This window comes from Myotis myotis, unplaced genomic scaffold (assembly GCF_014108235.1).
Source record: "Myotis myotis isolate mMyoMyo1 unplaced genomic scaffold, mMyoMyo1.p scaffold_m19_p_1, whole genome shotgun sequence".
Taxonomy (NCBI): domain Eukaryota; kingdom Metazoa; phylum Chordata; class Mammalia; order Chiroptera; family Vespertilionidae; genus Myotis; species Myotis myotis.
The window spans coordinates 166,719,857-166,746,305 of NW_023416313.1; the positions used below are offsets into that span (position 1 = coordinate 166,719,857).

The 26,449-nt window shown below is 42.0% G+C and overlaps 2 protein-coding genes across 6 annotated transcripts in view; one reads left to right on the top strand and one right to left on the bottom strand.

Annotated features, from left to right (window-relative positions):
• GALK2 (galactokinase 2) overlaps positions 1-22,561 on the top strand; it is a 154,293-nt gene extending 131,732 nt beyond the window's left edge. For all 5 annotated transcript variants that reach the window (XM_036300893.1, XM_036300899.1, XM_036300884.1 and 2 more), the window contains 2 exons: positions 14,174-14,375; positions 22,324-22,561. In XM_036300893.1, the coding sequence (XP_036156786.1) occupies positions 14,174-14,375; positions 22,324-22,531 (410 nt within the window). In that variant the 3' untranslated portion in view covers positions 22,532-22,561. The remainder of the gene's footprint in view (positions 1-14,173; positions 14,376-22,323) is intronic.
• Positions 22,562-22,888: 327 nt separating this feature from the next.
• The window catches only part of FAM227B (family with sequence similarity 227 member B), a 204,195-nt gene continuing 200,634 nt past the window's right edge, over positions 22,889-26,449 (bottom strand). Inside the window, exon 17 of the mRNA XM_036301039.1 lies at positions 22,889-23,023. Coding sequence (XP_036156932.1) covers positions 22,931-23,023 — 93 coding nt within the window. The 3' untranslated portion in view covers positions 22,889-22,930. The remainder of the gene's footprint in view (positions 23,024-26,449) is intronic.

Below are 26,449 nucleotides of genomic sequence, written 5' to 3' on the forward strand. Positions count from 1 at the left end.
GCATTAGGCTGTGGATTTGAAAATATTCACAAATGCCTCTTGGAATGTTGTTTTCCATGGACTAATGTGGTTTGTGTTGAAAGTGCACATATATATTTTTCATCAGTGGTTTTGCTTTAAAAGCAGGTAGTTAAAGATTTTTTTTCCCTCTTAAATGTAAAATGCTAATTTAATTTAGTCTTTGCAGCATGGGAATGGGATATTAATGTAGCTGAAAATAGCAGTTTATTTTTTGTGGGTTTGATCATTTCAGAAACTTCACATATATGAAAAATATTATTACCAGAAAAGTAAATTTGAAACCACAGTCCAACTTCAATGAGGATTGTACAGTGTTTTTCCATTCTTCTGCTTAAATACCCCGATGATTCCATGCCCCAGAGCAGGGACTTATTCTAACTTTGCTGCATAGGAAACCAGAGGACTCAGGAATGGATTCTGACGTGGTTTTCCCCATCTACCTCTGGCTAGCAGTTCTTGGAAACCAACTCCTGGGTTAGCCCAGTGGAGCTTTCTGTTTGAGAGAAATTGGCCAGTGGCGTGCAACTACAGGGTTGTGCAGAAACAGCTAAAACCACAACTGTTTTTAGCCCCCTACCCGAACAGTTGGAAAGTATTTCGGGGTATGAGAGTATCAGAAGATTAATTATACACTTACATGATAAAGATTTCCAAGTCTCTCAGACCGGCATATCTATTTATTTTGTTTTAATGATCCTCAGATGAAGTCTTTATCCAACTTAAGTCTGATTCCCAAAATATTGTATTACTTTAAAGCTAATTAGCTGAAAACCAGGGTCCGCATTCCTCCATCCCTAGACAACGTGTATTTCATTTGGCCACATGAAGCTACTTGAAGAAACTCACTGTATTGAGAAGGAGGGAGACGGAGGCCCAGCACTCCTCAGACTCTCTGAGGATGGATGGGGAAACCATCCTTTAAGAGGGGCATACACAGACTCATGTGTGCTCACAGGAATCATCAGTGAAGGAGACTTGAAATTCAGTCATGCAAGGGAAGAGAGGAGAAGACTTAAATGCTAATAGAGCCATGGTGTTTCACTGCTGCTGGGGGCAGGTGCTATGGTTTTAGCTACCTAGCATCCAGGCCTCTCTCCTAAGGAAATCGCTTGCTATGTGTATGTTGGTGGGAGGGAGGGTCTTGCCTCCTGAGGTAGAAGCTGAGGGGTGAGATTTGTCTCTCACAGGTCACTTATCACCTGGCGGTGAGCAGAGGTCCTAGGTTAGTCCTGGTGTCCTGGCACATTCTATGTATGGGGCTTTGAGTCTAGTAGACACAGGGTTTGTTGACAGTAGAGTCCAATGTTATATCCAGACTGTGGAGAGACTTTAGCAGTGTTCCTCACTGCCTGCTTCCCATTGCTTCTGACCCCTTCCCGCCTGGTTTTCTCACATTCCAATAGAGAATAGGAATACATAATCCTGATAGATTTTGTGAGCTCCCTAATATCTTTAAGATAAATTCCTTTCAATTAAGTTAGCTGGTATAGATTTTTGTTGTTTACAAACAAGAATCCTGACTGACATAATGGCTGTAATGCTTTCTTATTTCGAGCTGGAATTTTGAACCTGGATTCAAGGATAGCGTTATGGAATCTGTGTATATATTGTACTACCTGTAAAATTTTGAATATTTGTGCATTCAGATTGGGGAGAGGGCCCATTTTTTTCAATCTTGGCTGAAGAAACTGAAGCTTTGAAAGTTCAAAAAACTTGCTTAAGATCAAACAATTACTAAGTTGCAGTTTAGGATTTGAGGTGTCTTTTTGAAATCCCTCTTTTATTAGATTTTCAAGGGTCTATAGCCCTTAAAATGCCAAGAACCACTTATCTACAATCTAAACACCTTACTTCAAAGCCCTCATGATCTGGCCTCTGCCTACCTCTTCAGTTTTCTCTCTCACTCTGTTTCCTGTTACGTCTGTTCTTCATCTTCATTCTTGCTCCAGTCACAGCCAGATACTAGGAATTTTCTAAAAGCACCTCATGGTTTTTAATATCCATGTCTTTCCTCATGATGTTTCTCTACTTTAATTTTCTAATCCTCTTGTCTGCACCTTACCCTGCCTTATACTTGGTTTGTTGGACACCTACTTATCTTTTAAGAATCAGTTGGCTTCACTTCCTCCGTGAAGGTCTTGATCACTGTGTCCCATCCCCTTGGCCCACCTGATTCAGCATTGCCAGCAGTCCACGCCAAGCTAGCAGCTGTGTGGTGCCAACTTTGTTTTCTTAGGGTATTCTCCAAAGTCACTGCCCAGGCACAAATTTGTGGAGATGTTAACCCCCTGGGGGCAACACTCAAACAATGGGAACATCATAGATAAATGCCCATCTTCTGTTGAGCCAATTCTGAGGCACCTTCTATATGGTTCTTCATAGAGACCCCCAGGCAATGGGGCTCTGGTTGTCCGCAGTGTAACCTGCTCATTAAGTGCCCTTCACTGGCTTTTCTCCCTTCCTGTCTCACTTTCCTTCCTCTTTTGCTCCAGTTTCCTGGATTTCTGCTATCTACACTCAAATCTTTGTCCGAGGCCTCTGTATTCAGGTTAACCCAGATCAGGACACCCTCTTGACTTTGTGCCTCCACTTTAGCTGTGAGGAGTTGTACTTAGTTGTACTATTACCCTTCATTGTACTTGTTTAAATGATCTCTCTCTAGTAGATGATTACTTCATTTATTTTAAAAATTTGGTTTATTTTTTATTGTGGTAAGAACACTTTATGTGAGATCTGTCCTCTCAAAAGCATTATTGGCTATAGGCATAATGTCATACAGCAGATCTCTAGAGCTTATTCATATTACTTGACAAAAACTGTGCTTGTTGATTAATAACTCTCGTTTCTCCCTCCCCCAGCCCTAGGTAACCAACATTCCAGCCTTTGCATTTATGAATTTGACTATTTCAGGTATCCTATATATATGGAATCATGAGTATTTGTCTTTCTGTGTCTGGTTTATTTAACTTAGTATGTTGTCCTCCAGGTCCATCCATGTTGTTGCATATTGCAGAATTTCCTTCATTTTTAAGGCTGAATAATATTTAATTGTATGTATATACTGCATTTTCTTTAAATTTTTTTCAATTATAGTTGAAGAATCTGAAGCTTTAGGAGTTCAAAAAACTTGTTTAAAATCAAACAACTAATGAGTTGCAGTTTAGGATTTGAGATATCTTTTTGAAATCTCTACTCTTATACATGACACTACCTTAATGGATAAGACGATTAAATGAAGGGCTCAATTTATGAGTAATAGGGAAGGATATGGCCTCTTTTCTTTCAGGTGAATGTATGGGGTGTGATGGACATTTAGGTTGCTTCCACATCTTGGCTATTGTGAATAGTGCTATAGTGAACATGGGAATGCTAATATCTCTTCGAGATCCTGATTTGAATTCTTTAGGATATACTATATTTTTATTTTTTTGAGGGACCTTCATATTGTTTTTCATAGTGACTGTACCAATTTATATCCTTACCAATAGTGTACAAGGGTTTCCATTTCTGCACATCCGCACCAACACTTGTCTTTTGTTAGACCTGTGGTTGGCAAACTGCGGCTCGCGAGCCACATGCAGCTCTTTGGCCCCTTGAGTGTGGCTCTTCCTAAGCATTAGGAGTACCCTAATTAAGTTAATAACAATGTACCTACCTATATAGTTTAAGTTTAAAAAATTTGGCTCTCAAAAGAAATCTCAATCGTTGTACTGTTGATATTTGGCTCTGTTGACTAATGAATTTACCGACCCCTGTGTTAGACTATTACTTCTTGAGATTAAAGAGCTTATCTTATTGCTGTTTCTTCAATGTTAAAACTGGCACATAGTGGATTCTCATCATTATATAAAAAGCATAGGACATGAGAGTTTTCTTCAGATCACTCAAGGACTGTGTTATGTTTACATATGTCTGAGGAACAGAACAAAGACTAAAGAGTAGAGGTTACATGAAGATAGACTTTAGTTCAATACAGAACTATCAGTGCGCCACAGTAAGATGGCATTTCTTAGTAATAGTAACAGTGGTGCATTATGGCATGAAAACCCACTTGGTTTGCCCACTCTTCCCTCTCTAACCAACAATTCCTGTTATACAGAGTTTTATGGGACAAGAGCCCACACATAGATGCCTGCAGGGATCAGGCAGGTGTGTAAACTAGTGAGGCAGGCTGAGCATCAAAATGGTGGGAACAGTGTGGAAATAAAGTGTGTGTGCTATGTGTAAAAGGGATAGCAGCTCCTCAGCTCCAGCTAACCATTGCTGTGCAGTGCTTCAATGCTGCCAGGCCTTTCAGTTTTTCAAGGGAAAACAGAAATTCAGATTCTTACATAAAATTTAGAAAACAGCATGTGGATCAGGAAAGCACCACTGTGGCTAGATATGGATCACAGGTTGTTAGTTTTCAACTTTGTGTAGTGTGTGTACCAGGGGATATTAAAACCTCAGCTATGAGGACAGACTCCTCAAGAGGCTGCTCCAGGTTCTGGTCAGTTTGCTCTCTTCAGGCACATAAACACACCCTGCTGGTTCCCAGCCTGGGCCTGCAGCCCATCCTGTCTGCAGCAAGGAAGCTCTGTGACTCAGGCCTTCTTCCCATGCCACCTCTCACGACTGTTCTTCCCCCACAAAAACCTGTCTTCTTAGTGCGCCTTTAGCATTTCCAGCACTTGTATATCTGCTACAGTTGGTCACTGTCCAATGGTCTCATAGTTTGTTTTGTCTATTTAACTGAGTTGTAAGTTCCCCAAAGCAGGGGCTTCTGTTCACATGTTTTTTCTGCAGCTAGCAGTATGGTATGGAACATATGGCAGGTGCTCAATAAGAACTACTGTTTGTTGCTAGATGGCTATCTTATGCAGTGCTTTTGGCATCACTCTTAGTAGAAGATGAGGTAACCAGGAGGCTATCAGCTCTTGAGTGCAGAATTTAAAATTAAATCAGTGGGGCTCTGTGGTCGGTTGTTCCTTCCTTCCTGCTTCTCTCGCACATTTTGCTATATGGGGCAGGGACGCCAGCTCCACCGGAATATCCCGGAAGCCGTCCCCGTGATGGAAGAGGACCAAGAGTTGGAAAGTATTATCTCATTTTTATAAAAAATATGTATGTAGAAAAATGTCTGGATTGAAGATCTCAATGGCTGAAGGCGAGAGGAAGACAGCTCTGGAAATGGCCCAGGCAGCTGGAACAGATAGACACTGTGTGACATTTGTTTTGCATGAGGAGGACCATACCCTAGGAAATTCTCTTCGTTACATGATCATGAAGAACCCGGAAGTGGAATTTTTGTGGTTACACTACAACCCATCCTTCAGAGAGTAAAATTAATTTACGAATTCAGACTCGAGGTGCTCTTCCAGCTGTTGAGCCATTTCAGAGAGGTCTGAATGAGCTCATGAATGTCTGCCAACATGTGCTTGGCAAGTTTGAGGCCAGCATAAAGGAATATAAGGACCAAAAAACAAGCAGAAATGAATCCACATTCTAGTCCCTGTGCACAATAGAGGGAGGAACATCCTCTGGGATATTCTCTTGGTGATCTTGCAAAACCCAGAAATAGAAGTTATGATTATAACATAATCTGCCCTTCAGAAAGGTGTGATTCTAGCTGTTACCTCATTACAGCTGTGGGATTCCCTGCAAGAATCTTTGTATTCTAATAAATTCCCTCTTTAAACAAAACAAACAAACAAAAAATCACTGGGGCTCTTTTAGAGATTGGATAGACATGTCTATTCATTGTTGACCTGCTACTTTCAGCTTTTATGAGGAAAATGGTGCCAGTCACAGGCTCTTTCTCATTCTTTCCCACTAGAGATACAACAAAATGACGAATTGTTTGTGTCCTGGTTTAATTCATTGATTAGAGAGGAGTTCTGATCATAAGCTATGTAGCCATCTTTGTAAGGTGGAAGTGATAGGCATCTTTTTGTTTCAAAGATTGTCTAAAAGAAAAAAATAACTGGTTATGATTATCTATTTTCTGTTCCTTCCTTTTATTTGAAACACATTTTGTTTGTTTTAGAAATCTCTTTTCTCCCACATCTGTGAAGCAAAATACAATATAAACAATTCTGTCATCTGTGATAATGGGTATTAGGCACACTTTAGACACTGGAGTTTACTGAACCTTCTTTTAGTAAACTATTCCCCCCTTTTTTTTTTCTGGTGAAGGTGATAGGAAGCATAAATTGCCAAAATAGTAAGTCTTCACTTGCTGTATTGCATTTGTCCCACAGAATATTTAGCGAAGATTTGGTGCAGGTTTGTTATAAAGTTAAGAAACTGAACCATTCATTCAATACATATTCATTGAGTCCCATCTGTGTGCCAAACCATCTTTTAGCTGCTGAAGATACAATAGTGAAGAAATTAGACAAGGTCCTTGATCTCCCAACCCTTAACTTCTAGTGGAGAGAAATGACCACAAGCTAACAAATAAATGAACACATAAGAAAACTGGGGGAGACCGAAGATGGTGGACGATTAGGTGAAAGCTACACTCAACTATTCTTGAGACCAAACTGAAATTACAACTAAAGTATAGAAAAATAATCCTGAATAACCAACTGAAGACTAGCTGGAAAGAAGCCTTATAACAAGGACTTACATAGAGGCCACACTGAGACTGGTAGGAGGTACAGAGGCTCAAGAGGGCTGCCTACGCATGCATAGGCAGCAGCTAGAGTTCCAGAGGGATATATCAGCTGCAGAGGGGTTCCCCTGAGAAGTGTGGGGTATAAACCACAAGCTGGGCTACCCAGCCCAGAGTACCAGAACTGGGAAAGACACCCATATTACCCCTGGCTGTGAAAAGCAGTAGGGTTTCTGTCTGCCAGGGAGAGACTGCTAGTAATGCAGTTATCCTCTTAAAGGGCCAGTGCACAAAACTTCGTTCACAGCCACTTATCCTTGGCTCCAGTGGAGGGAAGGCAGAGTGGGCTAGAGCTGTGTGAGGAGAATCTCGGGTTGATGGCTATGGGGAGAGAGCTGCCAGGTCAGCTGCCAGGATCCCTGTGCTGAGTAATTCCCCCATACTGCAGAAGCCATTTTTGTCAGGCAAAGCACTCCTCTCCATGCACATCAACCTGGAAGGAAACAATATCCTCACCCCTTGGAATCCCTCTTGCCCCACCCTGTGGAGTTTATGTCCTGCTGAGGAGTACAGCCTGAGGCTCTTTAAGTGACTGAGCCTAATAGATAGCTTACAAGTAAGGGAGGATCTCTGGGTGCTTTGAGACTTTTGCTAACCTATGCCTGGGCCTGGTGCTAGTAAAAGCAGACCTTGATGTGCAGTGTGGTCCTTTCCACATGCACCCAGGTCCAGCAGAGAGAGCCACAAGTTGTGGATTGCTGATAGCTCCAGATAGGTTGCGTAGGGCCAGTCACAGACATTGTGTGACACTGACCTGCACCACAGTCCCTCAGAGGAGGCCCGGAACTAATACACCCAGTGGTCAGCTTCAGATAACAACAGAGTAGGATCTAATAAGCTTCACAAGCAGTATATTCACAGGGAGATATCGGCAGACACTGAACTCTGCTGAGGCAAATTCTGCTTCCTGTTATCAGCACCTGCACAGCAGCTTGCATGTTGTGTTGGGGGCTGAGCCTCACTGTCAGCCAGCCTGAGGACCTATCCCTCACATCATGGGCCAATAGCAATCAAAACTCAATTACATCAGGAGGGCCCATGTAATGCGCTTAAGGGACATTCCTAGAGCACCCAACTCAAGTGAACAAGGAGACTGTGCAATGGGTCTCACAGGTCACTTCCTACATAGGCCACCCTACCAAGATTGGGAGTCATAGCAGATCTACCTAATACATAGAAACAAACACAAAGAGATAGCCAAAATGGGGGGAGAAAGAAACAGGACCCAAATGAAAGAACTTCTCCAGAAGGAGAGATAAATAAAATAGAGGTAAGCAACTTATTAGTTACAGAGTTCAAAGTAATGATTATAAGGATGCCAAACACATGAAACAGCACATAGAAACCATAAAAAAGGACCAGGCAGAAATAAAGAATGCCATAGCTGAAATAAAAACTACACTGGAAGGAATAAGTAGTAGGCTTGATGAGGCAGAAGATCGAATCAGTGATTTGGAAGATAAGGTAGAAAAAACACACCCAATCGAACAGCAAAAAGAAAAATGAATTAATAAAAAAAAGGAGGTGAATTTAAGGGATTTTGGGATAACATGAAGTATAACAACATCTGTAAGAGAAAGACAGCTGCAAGGGAGCTCCCACAGACTGCCAGCTGATTTCTCAACAAAAACACTACAGGCCAGAAGGGATTGGCATGAAATATTCAAAGTGATGAAAAGCAGGGATCTACAACCAAGAGACTCTACCCAGCAAAGCTGTCATTTAAAGAGCTTCCCAGACAAGAAAAAGCTAACGGAGTTAACATCTAAAATTTTTAAGAACTTATACAATGCAACACCAGGAAGACAACCCAGTTAAAAAATGGGCAAAGGACCGGAATACTCACTTTTTCAAAGAGGACATACAGATGGCCAATAGACATATGAAAAGATGCTCAGCATCACTAATCATCAGAGAAATGTAAATTAAAACCACAATAAGACATCACTTCACACCTGTTAGAATAGCTAGCATCAATAAATCAAAAAACAAGTGTTGGCAAGTATGTGAAGAAACGGGAACCCTGTGCACTGATGGTTGGAATGCAGATTGGTGCAGCATTCCATGTAGTTACCTCAAAAAATAGAAAATGGAACTGCCTTATGACCCACTGATTCTACTACTGGAAATTTATCTGAAGAATCCTGAAACACTGATTTGAAAGAATATATGCACCCCTATTTTTATTGCAGTGCATCTACAATAGCCAAGATTCGGGAGCAGCCCAAGTGCCCATCAGTAAGCGAGTGGATAAAACAGCCATGGTACATTTACATGATGGAATACTGCTCAGCTGCAGAAAGGAAGAAAACTTCACCTTTGTGACAGCATGGATGGACCTGGAGAGCATTATGCTAAGTGAAATAAACCAGCCAGAGAAGGACAAGTACCATATGATTTCACTTATATGTGGAATTTAATGAAAAAAATTGAACTAACAAAATAGAGACAGATTCATAGATAAAGAACAGGCAGACAGCTCTGGTGGTGGTGGTGGGTGTTGTGGGGGGGGAGGGTGGAGGGATTGAGCAAAAAAGAAAAAAAAGGGAAAGAACTCATGGACATGGACAACAGTGTGGTGATGTGTGTGGGGGGAGTGTGGTAGGTGGGGGTGGAAGAGGGTATGGGGGATAATTGGTGATGGGAAAAATAAAATAAAGAAAAAAAGACTGAAGTTGAGGAAAGGTCTCCTTATAGCTGTGACATCTGAGGTTTGAATAACAAGCTGGGCCAGCCATGTCAAGATCAGGGGGAAGAGCATTTCAGAACAGCTGCTGTAATGGGCTAAGGCAGGAGTTCTGTGTGGTGTAGGGAAGTCAGGGGGAAGGCAAGTTTAGAGCTAACAGATAGAGTCATTACACAAGTGAATTTATTCAACACCTTCACAGTTTAAATGTATATGGCCATGCTCACCTAGATCTCAGAATCTGTGTCATGATTCCAGGATCAGAATCAGTAATTATCTATAAGAATCACACTGGAGAAAATTCATGTTCTAAAGTCTATGCGATATGTCCTGCTTCAAAGCCTCAGATGTCCCGTCCACAGGATAGGATGCTAGTAGTATTTTAGGAAAATGGCACCTGGTGTTCTAGTCTAAAATTGAATTTGCTTTGAAAGAAAGCATGTATGAATGAAGACAGTAACAACTTCCTTCATCTTTAATAAAATAATTGCTCTGAAGGATTATAAGAGTTTATATACAGATGGGGCAGGGAAGAAAGCTGTTACAGTTTTAGATTTTCTTGCATATTTTGGTAAATGTGCAACAGAGACCTGATGAGTTGCCAGCAAATAACAAGCCAGAACCCTGGATCGAGAGAGCATTTGTGATACCCAGCCAACACAGAACTGCTTTCCCTCCCACAGGGTGGTCTCCAGATCTGTTGTAGCCCTTAGCAAGACTTTATATCACAATTGAAAACAGATGCCCTTTCTGCCCTCTCCTGCACTGTAAACTGCCGTTCAGGGGGCACACTTTCGAATGCCTAGCAAGAGTCCTCCTTAGACATTTTGTTTCAGGAGTCTTGCTCAGACACACCCTGCAATAGACAACAGACACAGATGTTGCCAGATTTGTGAGGGTCTAGTAATCTGCTTGGTGCTTTCTGAATGCTTCTTATCACAAATCAAAATACCAATACTAAGGATTAACATAAAAACATCTCTCTGGACAGTTTCTGCTTTAGAATATTTAATCCTAACAAAAAACATTTAATCTTAAAGGACTATGTAATCCTAAAGGGAAACCAAAGCATACTCTCCCTAATGGACTATATTGAGTTTTATTACAGGAAATGGCCCTAAACATGCTTATATTATATGTATATGACATTGAAAACGAAGATTATAAAAAAAATCACTTTAAATTCTGATTTAAAGAGACTTATTAGCCTTAACTGGTTTGGCTCAGTGGATAGAGCGTTGGCCTGCTCAGATTCGATTCCGGTTGAGGGCACATGCCTGGGTTGCGGGTTGATCCCCAGTAGGGAGCGTGCAGGAAGCAGCCGATCAATGATTCTCTTTCATTATTAATGTATCTATCTCTCTCTCCCTCTCCCTTTCTCTCTGAAATCAATAAATATATATATTAAAAAAGAGACTTATTAGACATAACGGAATATAATGTGTAGATTTTGGTTGGATCATGGTATAAATCAATTGACATTTAAGTGACAACTGGGACATTTTAATATGCACTGAATATGTGACAATATTAAGGAATCATTTGTAATTTTGTTAGATGTGATAATGATATGGAGTTATGTAAGAAAATATACTTATATTGTGGACATGCACATGCAAATATGTAGGGAGGAAATGTCACATCTATAATTTATTTTAAAACACTTCAACAAAATATCAATTGAAGAAAATATGGCAAAATGTTAATAATTGTTTAATTTATGGGCTCATTGAGTTTACTGTAATATTTTCTCTACTGTTCTGTAAATTTGAAAATTTTTATAATTCAAAGTTTTAAAATTTTTGGAAGTTGGAGTATAGTACAGTGATTTGTCAGCTAAATAGCACTGCTTTATGGTTGTAATGGATGTTGCTTTATTGTGCCTTTTGTGCTGTGATAGTAAATAGCAGTGGACCTGGAAACTAGATGATTTCTTCATAAAATGGAACATTACAATAAAAACGAACCAATAATCTCCCCTTCTGCCCCCAACCCCACGCTCTGATTTTGTAACTTGGCCCATGATTATGGGAGATGAAGTAGTTAAAAAGTAAAACTGAAACATGTGGAATCCAAAAGCTAGTATTATTTTTTTTCATTCTGGAATGTAAAGCTCTTTTATATATATATGTATTATTTATTTCAGAGAGAAAGGGAGAGGGAGGAGGAAGGGAGAGGGAGAAAGAGAGCTAGAAACATCAATGATGAGAGAGAATCATTGATCAGCTGCTTCCTGAATGCTCCCCACTGGGGATCGAGCCCTCAACCTGGGCGTGTGCTCTGACTGGGAATTGAACCCTGACCTCTTGGTTCATAGGTTGATGCTCAACTACTGAGCCACACAGGCCGGGCTAATACTTTGTGTCAATTATAGTTGACACACAGTATTATATTAGCTTCAAGTATACAACACAGTGAGAATTGACATTTATGTAACTTACAAAGTGATCACCATAAAATGTCCAGTATCCATCAGTCACTGTACAAAATTGTGATATTATTGACTGTATTCCATCTGCTGCACTTTACACCCTTGTGATTTGTTACTAGAGGCCTGGTGCACAAAATGCATGCATGGTGAGGGAGTCCCTTGGGCTCAAACTGGCCGTCGGACATCCCTCTCGCAATCCGGGATCACTGGCTCCTAACCACTTGCCTACCTGCCTGCCTGATCGCCCCTAACCACTCTGCCTGCCTGATTGCCCCTAACCACTCCCCTGCCTGCTTGATCACCCCTAACTGCCTCTGCCTCAGCCCCCACCACCATGGCTTTGTCTGGAAGGAAGTCGGACGTCTGGAAGATGGCCGATTGACCTGGTCTAATTAGCATATTACCCTTTTATTAGTATAGATATATTAGCATACATAAAATTATTGGCACTATCTTGGGCACCTACATGCCAATCAATGGCTCATCTTTTTCCTTCTCTGTTCAGAGATTTTGAAGAGTGATCATTAAATCTACCTGTGATCTCTCTTCAGATAGTGTGTTTTTGCTGTCAGTATATGCCAGTATTGGTATTTTTTCTTATTTTTCCTCCATACTTGATGTCAGTGGTTGCAGATTCAATATCAAAGGGAATCTTGCTGTCCCCTTTCCTCAGTACTAGTAAGCTGTTGAATACCAGCACCTCATTTTTTAAACAACAATGACTATATGGAGGTATCTTGCTTTGGGGGTTAAAAATAAAGCCCTAATACCACATTATCAACAATGGACAGCCACTGGAGCTCCTGCTGTGTAAGGCACTGTTGAAGGTGCTGTTGTGGGGTGAAAGGTTGTAGTGGGGGAATGCACAGAATCAGAAGACCAAGTCTTTGTCTTCAGCAGTTGGCAAACTTTGCGGAGATACGAGAAACAATTACTGTGGAAAGTACTGTATATGATGATCACCCAAATGAGTGCCACGGACTGCAAATGTGGTACAAATTCAGAGTCAAGATATTGTTCCCATCTGGGGCCATTATAACTTCATGGAGCATATAAAGGAGGTAAAATTTTGACAGGGAGAGAGAGAGAGAGAGAGAGAGCAAGAAACTCCTTTTGTGTGGACCAATGAGTATACGCAGAAGCAAGGAGTGTTTGGATAACTATGAATTGGCAAGTTTGGCTGGAGGGAAGATTTCCTATTGGGACAAGCATGTTGAGTCTAAGAATTTGGATTATGGTAAAAACTGGGGAAGCAGTAAAGGTTTGGGACCATGAGTAAGGCTATGTGTTAGGAGCGCAATCTGACAGTGTTGACCTCAAGGGAGGTTGAGATTAAGACAGGAAGATCAATTGGGAAATCACTGCAAAATAGTTTAAGTGGGAAAGGAAATAAAAGTTAAATTTGGGTCATGACAGTGGGAATAGAAGGAAGGGATGATGACAAAACACACTGTAAAAAAAAGAACCAATTAGACCTGATGACTGCATTTAGGCCCTCTTTGAAAGAGAATAGGAAAATTCACATGAATTTGTATCATTTCATTGATGCAAGCAGTCAACTCTAAGTTAATATGTCTAATATGACTCAATTGAGAAACTTTGAAAGAAAACTTTTCATTATTAATTTATAGGAAAACTAGCCCCACACTTATAATTAGTAAACTGTTACACAAATCCTAAGAATGAGCATTCACTTCCTGTAGCCTTTGCTGCCTTTTTATCCATCTCCAAGAGCCAGGAAGATGGTGGTATGGAGGGGAAAATGTGACCCGAGACTTTAGCAGAATCTATTGGTTCATAAGTGGAATGTGACAGTACTTCCAAAAAAGTAGTAATAGTCTAGGGGAGAGGCACCCGGAAGAGAGTCATGTAAAAAGCTGCCTCGAAAGGATGTCCTTCAGTGGAGGACAGACCTGGCTCCAGAAGGCTCTTCAAGGGAGAGCTGGGAGCAAACATTCTGGCCTTACTCTCTCCCCTCTGTCTCTTGCTGATCTTCCTCTCTCCCATCTAGATGGCAAGGGAGCGTGTTGGTGTGCCCCACACCGGCCAGCCTCCTGGGGCAGATGTCGGGGCAGGGAAGGGCAGAGAGGAGAACTGGGTGCAAACAGAAGGTGACAGTCACATCCTCTTCACAAAGCATAACAACATGGGGGGAAAGGCCTGGAGGAAGTTCCTCATAGAATCATAAAACGTTAGAGCTAGACTTAAAATGAGACATGTAGACTTTAAAGAATTCTTTCAGTGAAGGAGAGACCTATATCAAGTCTAAGGTATTGATAATGAAGACGGAAATGCAAGTCCTCAATAACCATACTTTTCTTTGCACTGGGCTGTCCGGTAACTATTTCTAACCTTGTTCCCCATCCCCTTTCTTCCTCAGTGCTCGTCTTCAAACTGTACCAGCGGGCCAAGCACGTGTACAGCGAGGCTGCGCGAGTGCTCCAGTTTAAGAAGATCTGTGAGGAAGCACCTGACAACATGGTCCAGCTGCTGGGGGAGCTGATGAACCAGAGCCACGAGAGCTGCCGGGACATGTACGAGTGTAGCTGCCCTGAGCTGGACCAGCTGGTGGACATCTGTCGGTGAGGCTGAGACAGCAGCGTGGCAGGGGTGGGGGTGGGGAGATGCTACCAAAGCAATTGTTTGAATTAATGAAAAAAAACAACACACACCACATTTTCATGGCCTTCTGAGTGAAAGATGATCCTTGCCCACTTCCTGTATGAAGAGTTGTGTGTGAAATGGAGCCGACCTTGCTCCTTCCTGAACGTCTGTGTGATGAGAGACTGGAGGCCTCCCTCACGCTTCACGAGGCTCCGGGAATGGAGTCGTTCCTTCAGAACATCCCGGAAAAGACATTTAGGGGGCTTTTCTCAGACATGGCCCCTGTTACTTTCTCCTGATAGTTCACCCAGTGCTGCCCACTGCACTGCGGCTCTGCCAACATCTCCTGCTTGGTGTCCCAAGTTTAGTTTTATTCAAAAGAACAGAAAATGAAGCACGTTTCCGTAGTGTAGTGGTTATCACGTTCGCCTCACAAAAGAACAGAAAATGGAAAGGGAGCCTCAAGCCTAATAGGATGCTGGGCTAGAGGGAGGTTGCCGAAGGGATTAACTCAGAGAGCCAGCATTTCCTGCCTTCCCGGTTTGTTAGGCAATTTGGGGGAATAAAGATGAGAAAGCCCAGTTTATGAATGGTTGGTGAGACAGAAATGTAATGAGGGAAACTTTCAGGGAGCTTGTGACCAGTTCGTCTGTAATTGCTAGTGAGTGGGGGGAACAGAGGAGAATGGTCCCTTTGCCCAGAGGGATCCGTGACCTTGGGAGAACTGAAAGGGAAACTGGGCAAACTCTCAAATGGCTACATGTTGTTTTCACTGTGAGAAGATAATGCATGAAGAGAATATGAGGACTGTCTGCAATTAGCAATGAAAATATAATTTGCCACTTGGCGCCTATGGCTGGCCTCACTCACTGCCACACCCGCAGCCTGAAGAGTTTAAACCACGCAGCCCCCGTGATTGCACATGGCGTGTGTGACCCGGCTTGCTGAGGGATGTGAATGGAGCATTGATGACCATGACTCTGCTGCCGTCAGTGTTCGCTCGCTCATTGCCAGGAAGCCTTCCTGAGCTTGTTTCATTGTAAGTGCTCTTTTCAGAAAATATCACGGGCCCAGGAAATGAAAGGGGACAAATATCGTTCAGTTCTGGACATAAGAGGAAGAGAGATGGTTTGTGCAAAATCAGGAAGCGTCACTGCCTGTAAGGTAGTGGGGTGGTTTGAATCCTGCCTGAAAAGCAGTGGAAAGGCATTTGCTAGCCTCCTGCAATTCACTAATGAACTTTTTCTTCCTGGGATGGTCCACAAGCTATGGCTCTTGTGGAACTTACATTCTCACAGGGAAAGAGGAAAATGACAATTAAAAAGAAATCAGATGGTAGTGATAAGTGTTATGAAAAAGAAGACGAAGAAGGGATAGAGAGTACCAGGGCTGAAGGGGGAAATCTTTATATGGAATGGCTGAAGGAGTCCTCTCTGAAGAGACAGTATTTGAACAGAGTCCTGAAGGAAGTAGATAGGTCCTGAGTGAGCATGTGGCTGTCATGTGAGGTACAGTAAGAAGACCAGTGTGGTTGAAGGACAGTAGAGGAAGGACAGAGTAGTGGGTGATGGAGGAAGAAGGGTGGGAGGAGCCACACCACATGTGCCTTGGGGGCCATGGAGGCGCTCTGGCTTGAAGGGAGAAAGGCGAGTGGAAGTGCTAAGGTCCTGTGCAGATGCCTTGAAGGAAGACTCAAGACCATCGCTGTGTGGGTGAAAGACAAGACACGAGATGACTCCTGGATTTTTGGCTTGAGAAAATGTCCTTCTTTCTATAAAAGCCACATTTTTGGAAGTCAGACTTCACATTTCTGAGTCAGAATGATCTTAAGATACCGTCAGATATGAGAGCAGGAAGAGGAGAGATAGAGGTGCTAGTGCTTAAGTGCTGTGACCAGTCAGCATAGTGAGGCTGTGGACAGGAGGAAGGCTGGAAAGGGGTCGGGAGCATCGCCAAACATAATGGTTAGCTTTTCCTCCTGGTCCCCTTGTGGCACTTTAAAATTCCTTTAGTTTTCCTGAAGGCCTGCTTGGAAAGTATTTGCAAAAGACTACTAATGGGTTAAGTGAATGAAGGATTCCTATGCCTGGAATACTCGGGGCACTATTACCTGCTAGAACCTTCATGTGCTCTGAGCCAGACTGCATGGAAAGGTGCCTCTACATAGCCAGTCTATCGGACAACATAGAAGCTGCTTTCTGACTGGATGGAGAGAAGGGGGGAAGGATAGCGGCCACCAGTGCTGGCTGTTTTCTCAGTGGAGCCTTTTTCTGTTCCTCAAGAGAAAATCCATTGAGGATCCAAAGAAAAGGGGCAGGGAGGGAGAAGAAAACTACACTCCTGCAGGGAGTCTGTTTACTTATTTTATTAAATTAACATTAGAAGACCTCAATTATGAGAAACAAAGTACCGTATAATAATGAAGGAAAAAGATGAAGCTTGCCCAATGATAAAGTAACTCTTTTTAAGGAAAATGTAAATTTTAAGAAACAGCTGAATTTTAAAGTAGGATTTGCTGAGGAACACAAAAGAGTTTTGAAACCAAGTCAATTACATGAGAAACCGCTCATTCGCTATTGGTTTCCCTGGTTGCACTTAAGGAAAAACAGTTAAGGCCATTATTTATAAGTTGACACTTGTTGAAATAAGGAGGACTCAGTGCTGCATTATTGCCCAAGCTGTTAATGACACACTTTAATAGACCAACAAAGGTTACAAAAGTAGAAGTGCTGTCTTCCTCAGAAGGCTTTCCACAGCGTTATTCCCCCCGAACTGCTCAGCCTCCAGTGCCTGTTCTGAGCAGGTCCCAGAGGGAGGAGCGAGGTGCACACCACAGTCCTGGGCCCTTTTCCCACCAGCTCAGGTGCTAACCTGATTTCTGCCCAAGAAAGGCAGGGAGCCCTTCCCGCTGCCCTCGGGCTCACTTCTCTTTGGGCCTCTGTCTTCCACTTACTTTCCTCCACCTGCCAGATAGATAGATAGATAGATAGATAGATAGATAGATAGATAGATAGATAGTTAGATAGATAGATAGATAGATATAGATATACCATAATAGAACCAACCCAACTGCTCTCCAATGGCCTTTAGCAGCTTCATTTCTTTTCTTTTTCTTTTTTTAAAATATATTTTATTGATTTTTTACAGAGAGGAAGGGAGAGAGATAGAGAGAAACATCGATGAGAGAGAAACATCGATCAGCTGCCTCCTGCACACCTCCTACTGGGGATGTGCCCACAACCCAGGTACATGCCCTTGACCGGAATCGAACCTGGGACCTTTCAGTCCGCAGGCCGACGCTTTATCCACTGAGCCAAACCGGTTTCATCTAGCAGCTTCATTTCTAAGGTAGACTTGTAGTCATATTTTCTTATACTTTTTCATCTAAACAGTATTTGGAGTCTGTGATTTCTTGAATCTAAAGTTATCTGAAAGTGGTTCTAACCTGGCTGTAAAAATAATATAAGTAGTTCTGGAAGGTCTGTTTTTCTGAGATTCTAGTCAGAAAATTTTAGGCTTCAGAGCAGATGCATGAAGTATTTCCAGGTAAAGGATCTATTACTGACTGCTTATGATTATATTAGAGGCAGTCAGTATGGTATACCATACTGACTCTATGGCGCAGCTGGGGGCAGTCCCCCAGCGAACACACACACACACACACACACACACACACACACACACACACACGGGGCCCCTGCTCTGAGCCTCCGTGGCCAGAGGCCCGCTCCCTGTGGGAAGCTCCCTGAGGGCTCCCGGACTGTGAAAGGAGGCAGGCTGGGCTGAGGGACCCCCCACCCCCCGGGTTGGAGGCTCGGAGCAGGTGCCCCGTGTGTGTGTGTGTGTGTGTGTGTGTGTGTGTGTCCGCTGGGTGCCTGCCCCCAGCCACGCCGAGGAGGCTCGGAGCAGGTGCCCTGTGTGTGTGTGTGTGTGTGTGTGTGTGTGTCCGCTGGGGGCCTGCCCCCAGCCACGCCGAGGAGGCTCGGAGCAGGCGCCTCTCTGTGTTGATCTCTCAGGCTCTGGGCCGCGCCTGTGTGTTGTTCTCTCAGGCTCGGGACCGTACCTGACCCCTCCTCCTGTGCTGGTCATGACTGTTACAGAGTCCCAACCTCATTTACATATTACTTCTTTGTATATATAGATTATACTAGAGGCCCAGTGCATGAAATTCATGCACAGAAGGGAAGGGGAGTCCCTCAGCCTGGCCTGCACCCTCTCTAATCTGGGACCCCTTGGGGGATGTCTGACTGCCAGTTTAGGCCCAATCCCGCAGGGACCATTGGCTCCTAACCAGTCGCCTGCCTGCCTGCCTGATTGCCCCTAACTACCTCTGCCTGCCAGCCTGATGCTCCTAACTGCTCCCCTGCTTGCCTGATTGCCCCCTAACTGCTCCCCTGCCAGCCTGATCACCCCTACTTGCTCCCCCCCTGATGGCCTGATTGCCCCTAACTGCCCTCCCCTGCTGGCCTAATCATCCCTAACTGCCCTCCCCTGCCAGCCTGATCACCCCTAACTGCCTCTGCCTCGGCCTCCACCACCGTGGCTCTGTCCAGAAGAATATCGGTCTAATTAGCATATTACCCTTTTATTAGTATAGATTATACTAGAGGTCCGATGCACGAAATTTGTGTAAGAGTAGGTCTTCCTTCCCCTGGCTGCTGGCACTGGCTTCCCTTTGGTACCCGGGACCTGGACTTCCTTCCGGCCCCAGCTTCATCTGGTCTAACTAGCATATTACACTTTTATTATTATAGATTATATTATATATATTATATTAATATATATGCCATTTCATATATAATTGACTTGGTTTCAAAATTGTTTTATGTTCTTCAGTAAATTCTACTTTAAAATTTACATTTTGTTTACTTAAAAGATTTTATAATTGGGCAAGTATCATCTTTTTCCTTTATTATTATACTTTATTTCACATAATTGTGGTTTTCTAACATTCATTTTAAAAACCTGAGTAAATATTTTGATATTTTTTTATTTTAGTTTTTTTTCATCACTATTAGTTCCCCCTATACCCTCTTCCACCTCCCCCCACTCCTTCCCCCACCCATAATCACCACACTGTTGTCTGTGTTCATGAGATCTTTCTCTTTTATTTATTTTTGCTCAATCTCTACACACACACCCCAACTCCTCCACCCCCTGGCCAAAAAGACTGGTCTATTTATGAATCTGCCTCTATTTTGCTTGTTAGTTCAATTTGTTCATTAGATTCCACATACAAGTGAAATCAGATACTTGTCTTTCTCTGACTGCATTATATCACTCAGCATAATGTTCTCCAGGTCCATCCATGCTGCTGCAAAGGGTAAAATTTTCTTTCTTTTTACAGCCAAGTAGTATTCCATTGTGTACATGTAAAATAGCTGTTTTATCTACTCATCTACTGATGGACTCTTGGGCTGCTTCCAGATCCTGGCTATTTTAAAAGAACATAAGGGAGCATATATTCTTTCAAATTAGTGTTTCCAGTTTCTTCGGATAAATTCCCAGAAGTAGAATTGCTGGGTCATAAGGCAGTTCCTATATTTTGATATTTTAAAACAAATATAAAACCCAACAGCCAATTTTTAGAACCTAACAAATGCCTGGAATTATGCTGGGCTGAGATTAGAGAGATAGATATAAGCTGTCCCTGAATTTAAGATTTTCTAAAATAATTAATTTAATACACATTTGTATAATATAAAAAATACTTATTTTGAAATAAAATTAAATAGAAATACATACAAGGCAAAATTCCTTGCTCTTTCTCTTTGTAGTTTGTAGCAAAGTTGGGTCTTATTGGATTCCCCTACCCCCATTATCTTGTGCATGGTGCCTTAGTAAGTGCTTTATGGTCAAATCAGATCCTTTAAAAGTAGGAAATTTTATTCGGGCTTTATTGGGTGCCTGGAAAGTTATAAGAATATACTTTTCAGTGATAAAAGGATCAAAAGGAATAGTCTATAATCTCCATCTCGTATCTTGCCCTAGCCTTTGTTTGATAGATCATGCTTTTTAAGGCAGAGGCTTCTTTTGTTGTTTTGATCAACCTTTCTGCACTCTTCTTAGTCCAGTTGCCACAGTCATCAAAGTGGTATTTGGGAGATTTTAGGGTTTGGTTTTTTATAACTCTTGTATTGCCTCTCTGATGGTTGCTGCTCAGGACCTACATTCTTAATATTTTACTGCTCTTCCAGGGGAAAATGCAAACATGAAACGTTCACTAAATGCCCTTGCTCACCTGCTTCTTAATTTAAAGTTTTTATTGGTCTCCTAACTTTTGGGTCTCCGGGAATTTTGATGGCATATGCCAAAGGGCATATTAAATACCAGTGAGGACACTGCAGACAGGCCCTTTCAGCCTGTGAGTGTGTAGCTGGGCAGGCGGCTGATCAGCTGCTGGGAAGACCCTGATTTGTGATCACAAGTGCCACTGGCTCAGGGCACAGGCTATTTATAATAGCACTTATCGCTCTCTATTTGGGAAAGTCAAGCTTTGATGATTTTAGACCATGTGGTTGATGCAATTTACTCCATGTCATCTGCAGCCGGCAGGGTGCTGACAGCCACTCTGGGGACTCAGAAGTGAATGCATTCACCTAGGAAGACTTGAGCTTCTGCTCTCTGGAAACTTGCGGGATACTCAGCACAATAGGCCCTTTGGTACAATTCTTATGGGGTTTGCAGTGAGTTAGAAACATCACTCAGTTTGCTTTAAGTTCAGTTTTGAAACCACAGCTTTCAGAAACTGTTCCAGTGAAAAACTGTAAGCAAATATGCCTACAAGTTCATTGAAGACCATAGGAGACCCGGTTGGCCTGTGTCCAGCCAAATGGCACAGTTTGGGCCCTAGAGAATGGAGGAGGAGGCACAGTGTGCTCTGGATGAGGCACGGTTCTCGGGAGGTGCTTCCCTGACACCTCTATTGTTCTAGCATTTTCCCCAGGGAAGAGAGTTTGATGTGACTGACAACTGTTTTTTTTTTTTTTTTTCCTAAATCACCAAATTGCAAATTGGCCCTTTGCCAGCCTACGGACTCAGAGTCATTCTAGGATCCCAGGGCTCCATGTAGCTATTGGGTCATCAGCTCAATGAATGTTTGAGGGACAGGAGGACAGGAGTGGTTTTTATTTGTTTGCAAGCATTTTTGTTTTTTTTCCTTCAAGATCTATTTTTATTTGAAAAGCATACTTTAATGAATAAAGCAGATGATGACAAGAAATCGATTGACAAAATTATTGAGGGGAAGTGAATCACTGGTGTGCAATAATTCTGATGTTCTAGAGTAGGGTAATAGTCTACTGATATTTTCCAGGAAGTAAAGTAGCTCATTTAGATGGAAAAAGGGGATGACATTGTGCTAAATTACTTATGGAGTTTTTAACCTGCTATAACTTTGGAGTAAATTTATTAGAATTGGAAGTACATGTTAACTTTATTGTCAGGATAAATAGCATCCTTTAAAGATGAGTGATCCTTGTACTTTGTACAAATCTTAGCTTTGACAGTGCCTAGTTGATGGGGACTAAGCTCACCGCCTGCTGTGTGGTGGATTATACAATAGTTTCCATCCCAATTGCACATTTCACTGGATGGTAAATTCTGAGTCCAGTTGTCAGACCAGCTCCTGAAGATGCAGGAAGATTCCATGAGATCACCACTCAAAGAGCCGTAGAGCAAGCAGCCTACTACTCAGAGCCAAAACCAAGGGCCAGTTTTAGATATAATTAAATTTGAAATTACCTCTGCAACAGTATACATTTTCTAATTTACTAAAAAGTTCACTGGAGAAAACCCTACAAAACAATACACACAGATGCACTCTCTCTCATTAGAACTTGGGTAGGCTATGTGTCTTATAAGCAGCAGCCAAATCACTCTCATGTTCATTTGCAGGATCTAATTTTTCTTTTCTCACTGTTTTAGGACGTTTGGAGCTCAAGGGTCACGACTCACAGGAGCAGGATGGGGAGGCTGCACAGTCTCATTGGTACCTGCTGACAAGCTGCCCAGCTTCCTAGCAAATGTGCAGGAAGCCTATTACCAGAGTGGTGATCGGTGCCTGGCACCCGAGAAGCAGAGTTTGTTTGCTACCAAACCTGGAGGCGGGGCCTTGGTTTTCCTTGAGGCCTAAACAATGTAAAAAAATCTCAGAGAAACTATTTAGGGCATTTAGGAACTGGCAGGACTTCTCATGCCACAGTAAATTAATCCTTTCTGTTTTGTATTATGATGAACGGTTGCTATTATCAAGATGTGTTTCCAAAGAAATGGTTGCAAGCTCTCTAAGCTTCATAACGATTATTTATCCATCTTAAAATATGTTTTTTACCAATAGGAGTCAAAATTATGGTTGGACAGATCCCTTAAGTATGATTTTCTAGGATTTATTGACTGTAAGATTTTTAAAGATGAATTGTAAAAGACAATCCCAACCTCATGGATTGGACTAGAATTAAACATACTGCTACAGTTAAACTGAAACAATTGACTTGTGTACAGTGTCTTAAACACAGTTTACTTCTGGTTTCTCTCAGCACTCTTCTTCATCCACGGTATAGTCTTCTGTTGATGATGATGATGACAGTGATGTCAAAAGTTCTCTGTCAAGCTTAGCTTCATTCCGCTATGAAAAGAATACATTATTAGGGATGCACAGATTTTCCTGGACAGTGTATACTGGAGTGTGAGATTCCCACAGTTACCAACATGAGCATTATTAAAAGACTAGAGGTCTGGTGCACGAATCTGTGCACATTGAAAGGAAATTAATTAGAAGAAATATTTTAATATTGCTACTCGCCCTTTCTCTATAATAGAAGTGTCAACCAAATTCATGATTGACAATGATAGAAACACACATGTGCGATTGGTGCCAGTGAGAGCTTTATATGTATCCTGCATATGTGAGTCAACTTAGCCTTTTATATCTATTTATATATATAAAAGCCTAAGAGAACATCTGACCATTCGACCATTCGACTGATAGCTATGACATGCACTGACCACCAGGGGGCAGATGCTCAGTGCACAGGCATGGAAACATGGAACAGACTGATGAATCTCAGAGGGAAAGGGAGCAGGGGGTGAGCGGGAGGGGGTTAACCAAAGATCTTATACGCATACTAGAGGCCCAGTGCACAAATCCCTGCACTGGGCCTCTAGTATATAGAATAAGCTTGCTTAATTAGACCTGCTTTCTGATTTAGCTAAACTTTTTCCAGCCAAGTGAGCATCCCAACTTCTCTTTCAGGTAATTATCAGCAACACAGCAGTAAGTATCAATACAAAACACATTATTATTGTAGATCATTCAGGGGGAACAAAGGGTAAAATATTTAACTGCAGCAGTGTTTGACTATATTCTGTGCAGTGAGAAAACCTGAAGTCATTTTCAAGGTCCACCATTTCTTACTTCTTTTCAGTCGGGTCAAGTTTCTAAGCTTTCTAAATCTGTTTTCCGGCTAATGAAAAGAAAATAGGATTCTACCAGTCTCCTATCTACCTACTCCAGGACTTCTGTGAGGATCAAATGAGATGAGGCACGGGAAAACTCTTCACAGACATTTGATTAAAGTGTGAAATGTTTGCACCTGGCTATAAAGCAAGTCGTGTTCCTGGGCTGAAGAAACTGCCAGGAGGCTAGTCGTCACTAGGGAGAGGAAGCTGCCTTGCACCCCTTTATTGTGTGTCTAGTAAGTCTTATTCATATATGTGGGCCCGTGTAGAGCTGGTGTGCTGGTATGTGGGTAAGAGTATAAAAGGCTTAGAGAGGTGGTTCTGAGATTGGGTAGAGGTATTGGTGGGTGCCTGTATATGTTTATCAAACGTGGGCAGAAATATTTGGCCAGGTAGCAATGGTAAATGAATGGCTTTCTCTCACGGATAGAAGACAGGAGGGCCTTTTTGAATTATGTAAAGATTTAGACCAGAAGGCATTTAGTGATGTAATCTGATAATTGAGACAGCAGTGGTCTTATGGCATGAATTATCCAGAAAATTACCACAATTTTCTATTAACCTATGATTGTTTTTTGCTCATTAATGTGCAACTCAGAGATTGGACATCATCATCTCGAATCTCAGTTTCATGGAGGCTCAGGCAAAGTTCATTGTCATATTTCTCAAAGGACAATAGTCATATAGAAAGTACTAGAAAATCCATTATTTTATTCTAAAATAAATTTCTCAGAAAACTTAAGTCAAATTTATTGAAAGAATTTTGAGTTTTTAAAACTCAATAATCCAAAATCTGAATTTACTTTTTTAATACTCACCTAAGTATATATTTATTGATTTTTCTTTTCTTCTTTTTTTTTGAGAGAGAGAATGAGAGAGAGAGAAACATCGATTGGTTGCCTCTCATATATGCCCTAACCAAGCTTGCAACTTAGGTATGTGCCCTGACTGGGAATTGAACCCGTCTCATTTCAGTGTATGGGACAATACTCTAACCAAGCCACACTGCCCAGGGCAAACTCTGAATTGATTTTAAATTATAATTCTTTGGTTGTTTTTTTTAAATACATATTTTCCACAAAAGATCTGTGTTTGGTATATAATTCTTTAAAGATACCTACATTACAGTTTTTTTAAAAAAAGGCACTTGCCATTGCTTTGCTATCTCTTTAAAAAAGAACTGTTTTTCAATAAGACTATCACCAAGTGTTGTTCTAGAAATTCTGAGAGATATCAAACTTGTGTGGAAAGGACAAGGCTAGGGCCACTGGAAAAAAAAAATGGTTCAAGTAGAAGGTGGAATTTGAGCGTGAATCTGAATTGCTGATGGTGGAAGATCCGATAGTACTTTGGCCTCCATTCCTATGGGGCAACAATGAACTGGAGCTGAGGAGGTCATTGCCTGATTTAGACGAGGGGAGTGCTCTCCAGTGTGCCAGTTTCCACAGTTCCTCGTATTTCCCTAATACTGGAGCCGTTTATCATTGACTAGCTGAGGTCAGCATGCCCTTTCCCCGCATACCTGCACAGGTGTTTTCTCTACTAAATAAACATCTCTCTGGACCCATGTCTCCAGCAATAGTAGTTAAGAGATACCAATAAAAATGGGAGAAAGAAGTATTTTGTGTGTGTGGAAGTCCTTGGAGGGAAGGTAGGGGAGGATGGGGGTAAGGGGAAGGGATCAACCAAAGGACTTATATGCAAGCATATAGGCCTAACCAATGGACACGGACAACAGGGTGGGGGGGTGGTGGTGAGGGCATGAGCAGGGTGGTAGGGGATAACGTGGGGATAAGGACACATATGTAATATCTTAATCAATAAAAAATATATTAAATAAAAGAATAGTCCTGTTTGTTTAATATTAAGCACCTAGGTATGTTACTCCTTTCTGTTGTACCTTTATGGCTTCTATAAGAATTAGATTAGATTATTTAACTCCTGTTTTGACATTACACCCACAGCCAATGAGGACTGCTCTAGATTTTTGATTGGTAGCCTGGCATACTGAAAAGAAAAGGCTCTCTCCTGCTTCTGACCTCAGATTGCCCAGCCTTCAGATTTGTTGTACACTAATCCCTACATGGCCTTGCCTGCTGGGAGGGAAAAGGCCCTTCTGATGGCACAGGACTGCCCATAAGCAGAAGAGGGGAGGACACGGAAAACGGGAAGCTGGCCCAGTCTCTCTCCTTTTCTTTCTTTCCACTCTGTTCAGAACCTTTTCATTTCTGTCTTATGTTTCTGTTAATTGTGGGTAGGGCCCATTCATTTAACATAGTGGTTGGGATCCAATATATTTTCAATTATGAATGGAAAATATGAATATGATTTCAAACACCAATAATTTTCTGTTAATTTGAAAATCTGACTGCATTTGGAGGTTTTTAGTTGCATAAATTATCCTTGGTCAGAAGCAAGGGGTGGGGATAGTGGACATGAGATAGTCACAGACATATGAAATGTGCACATGGATGATGAAATAACATATGAAGCCACATACTGTTTACTTAATATTGTCTAGTCCAGCCGTGGGCAAACTATGGCCCGCGGGCCGGATCCGGCCCCTTTGAAATGAATAAAACTAAAAAAAAAA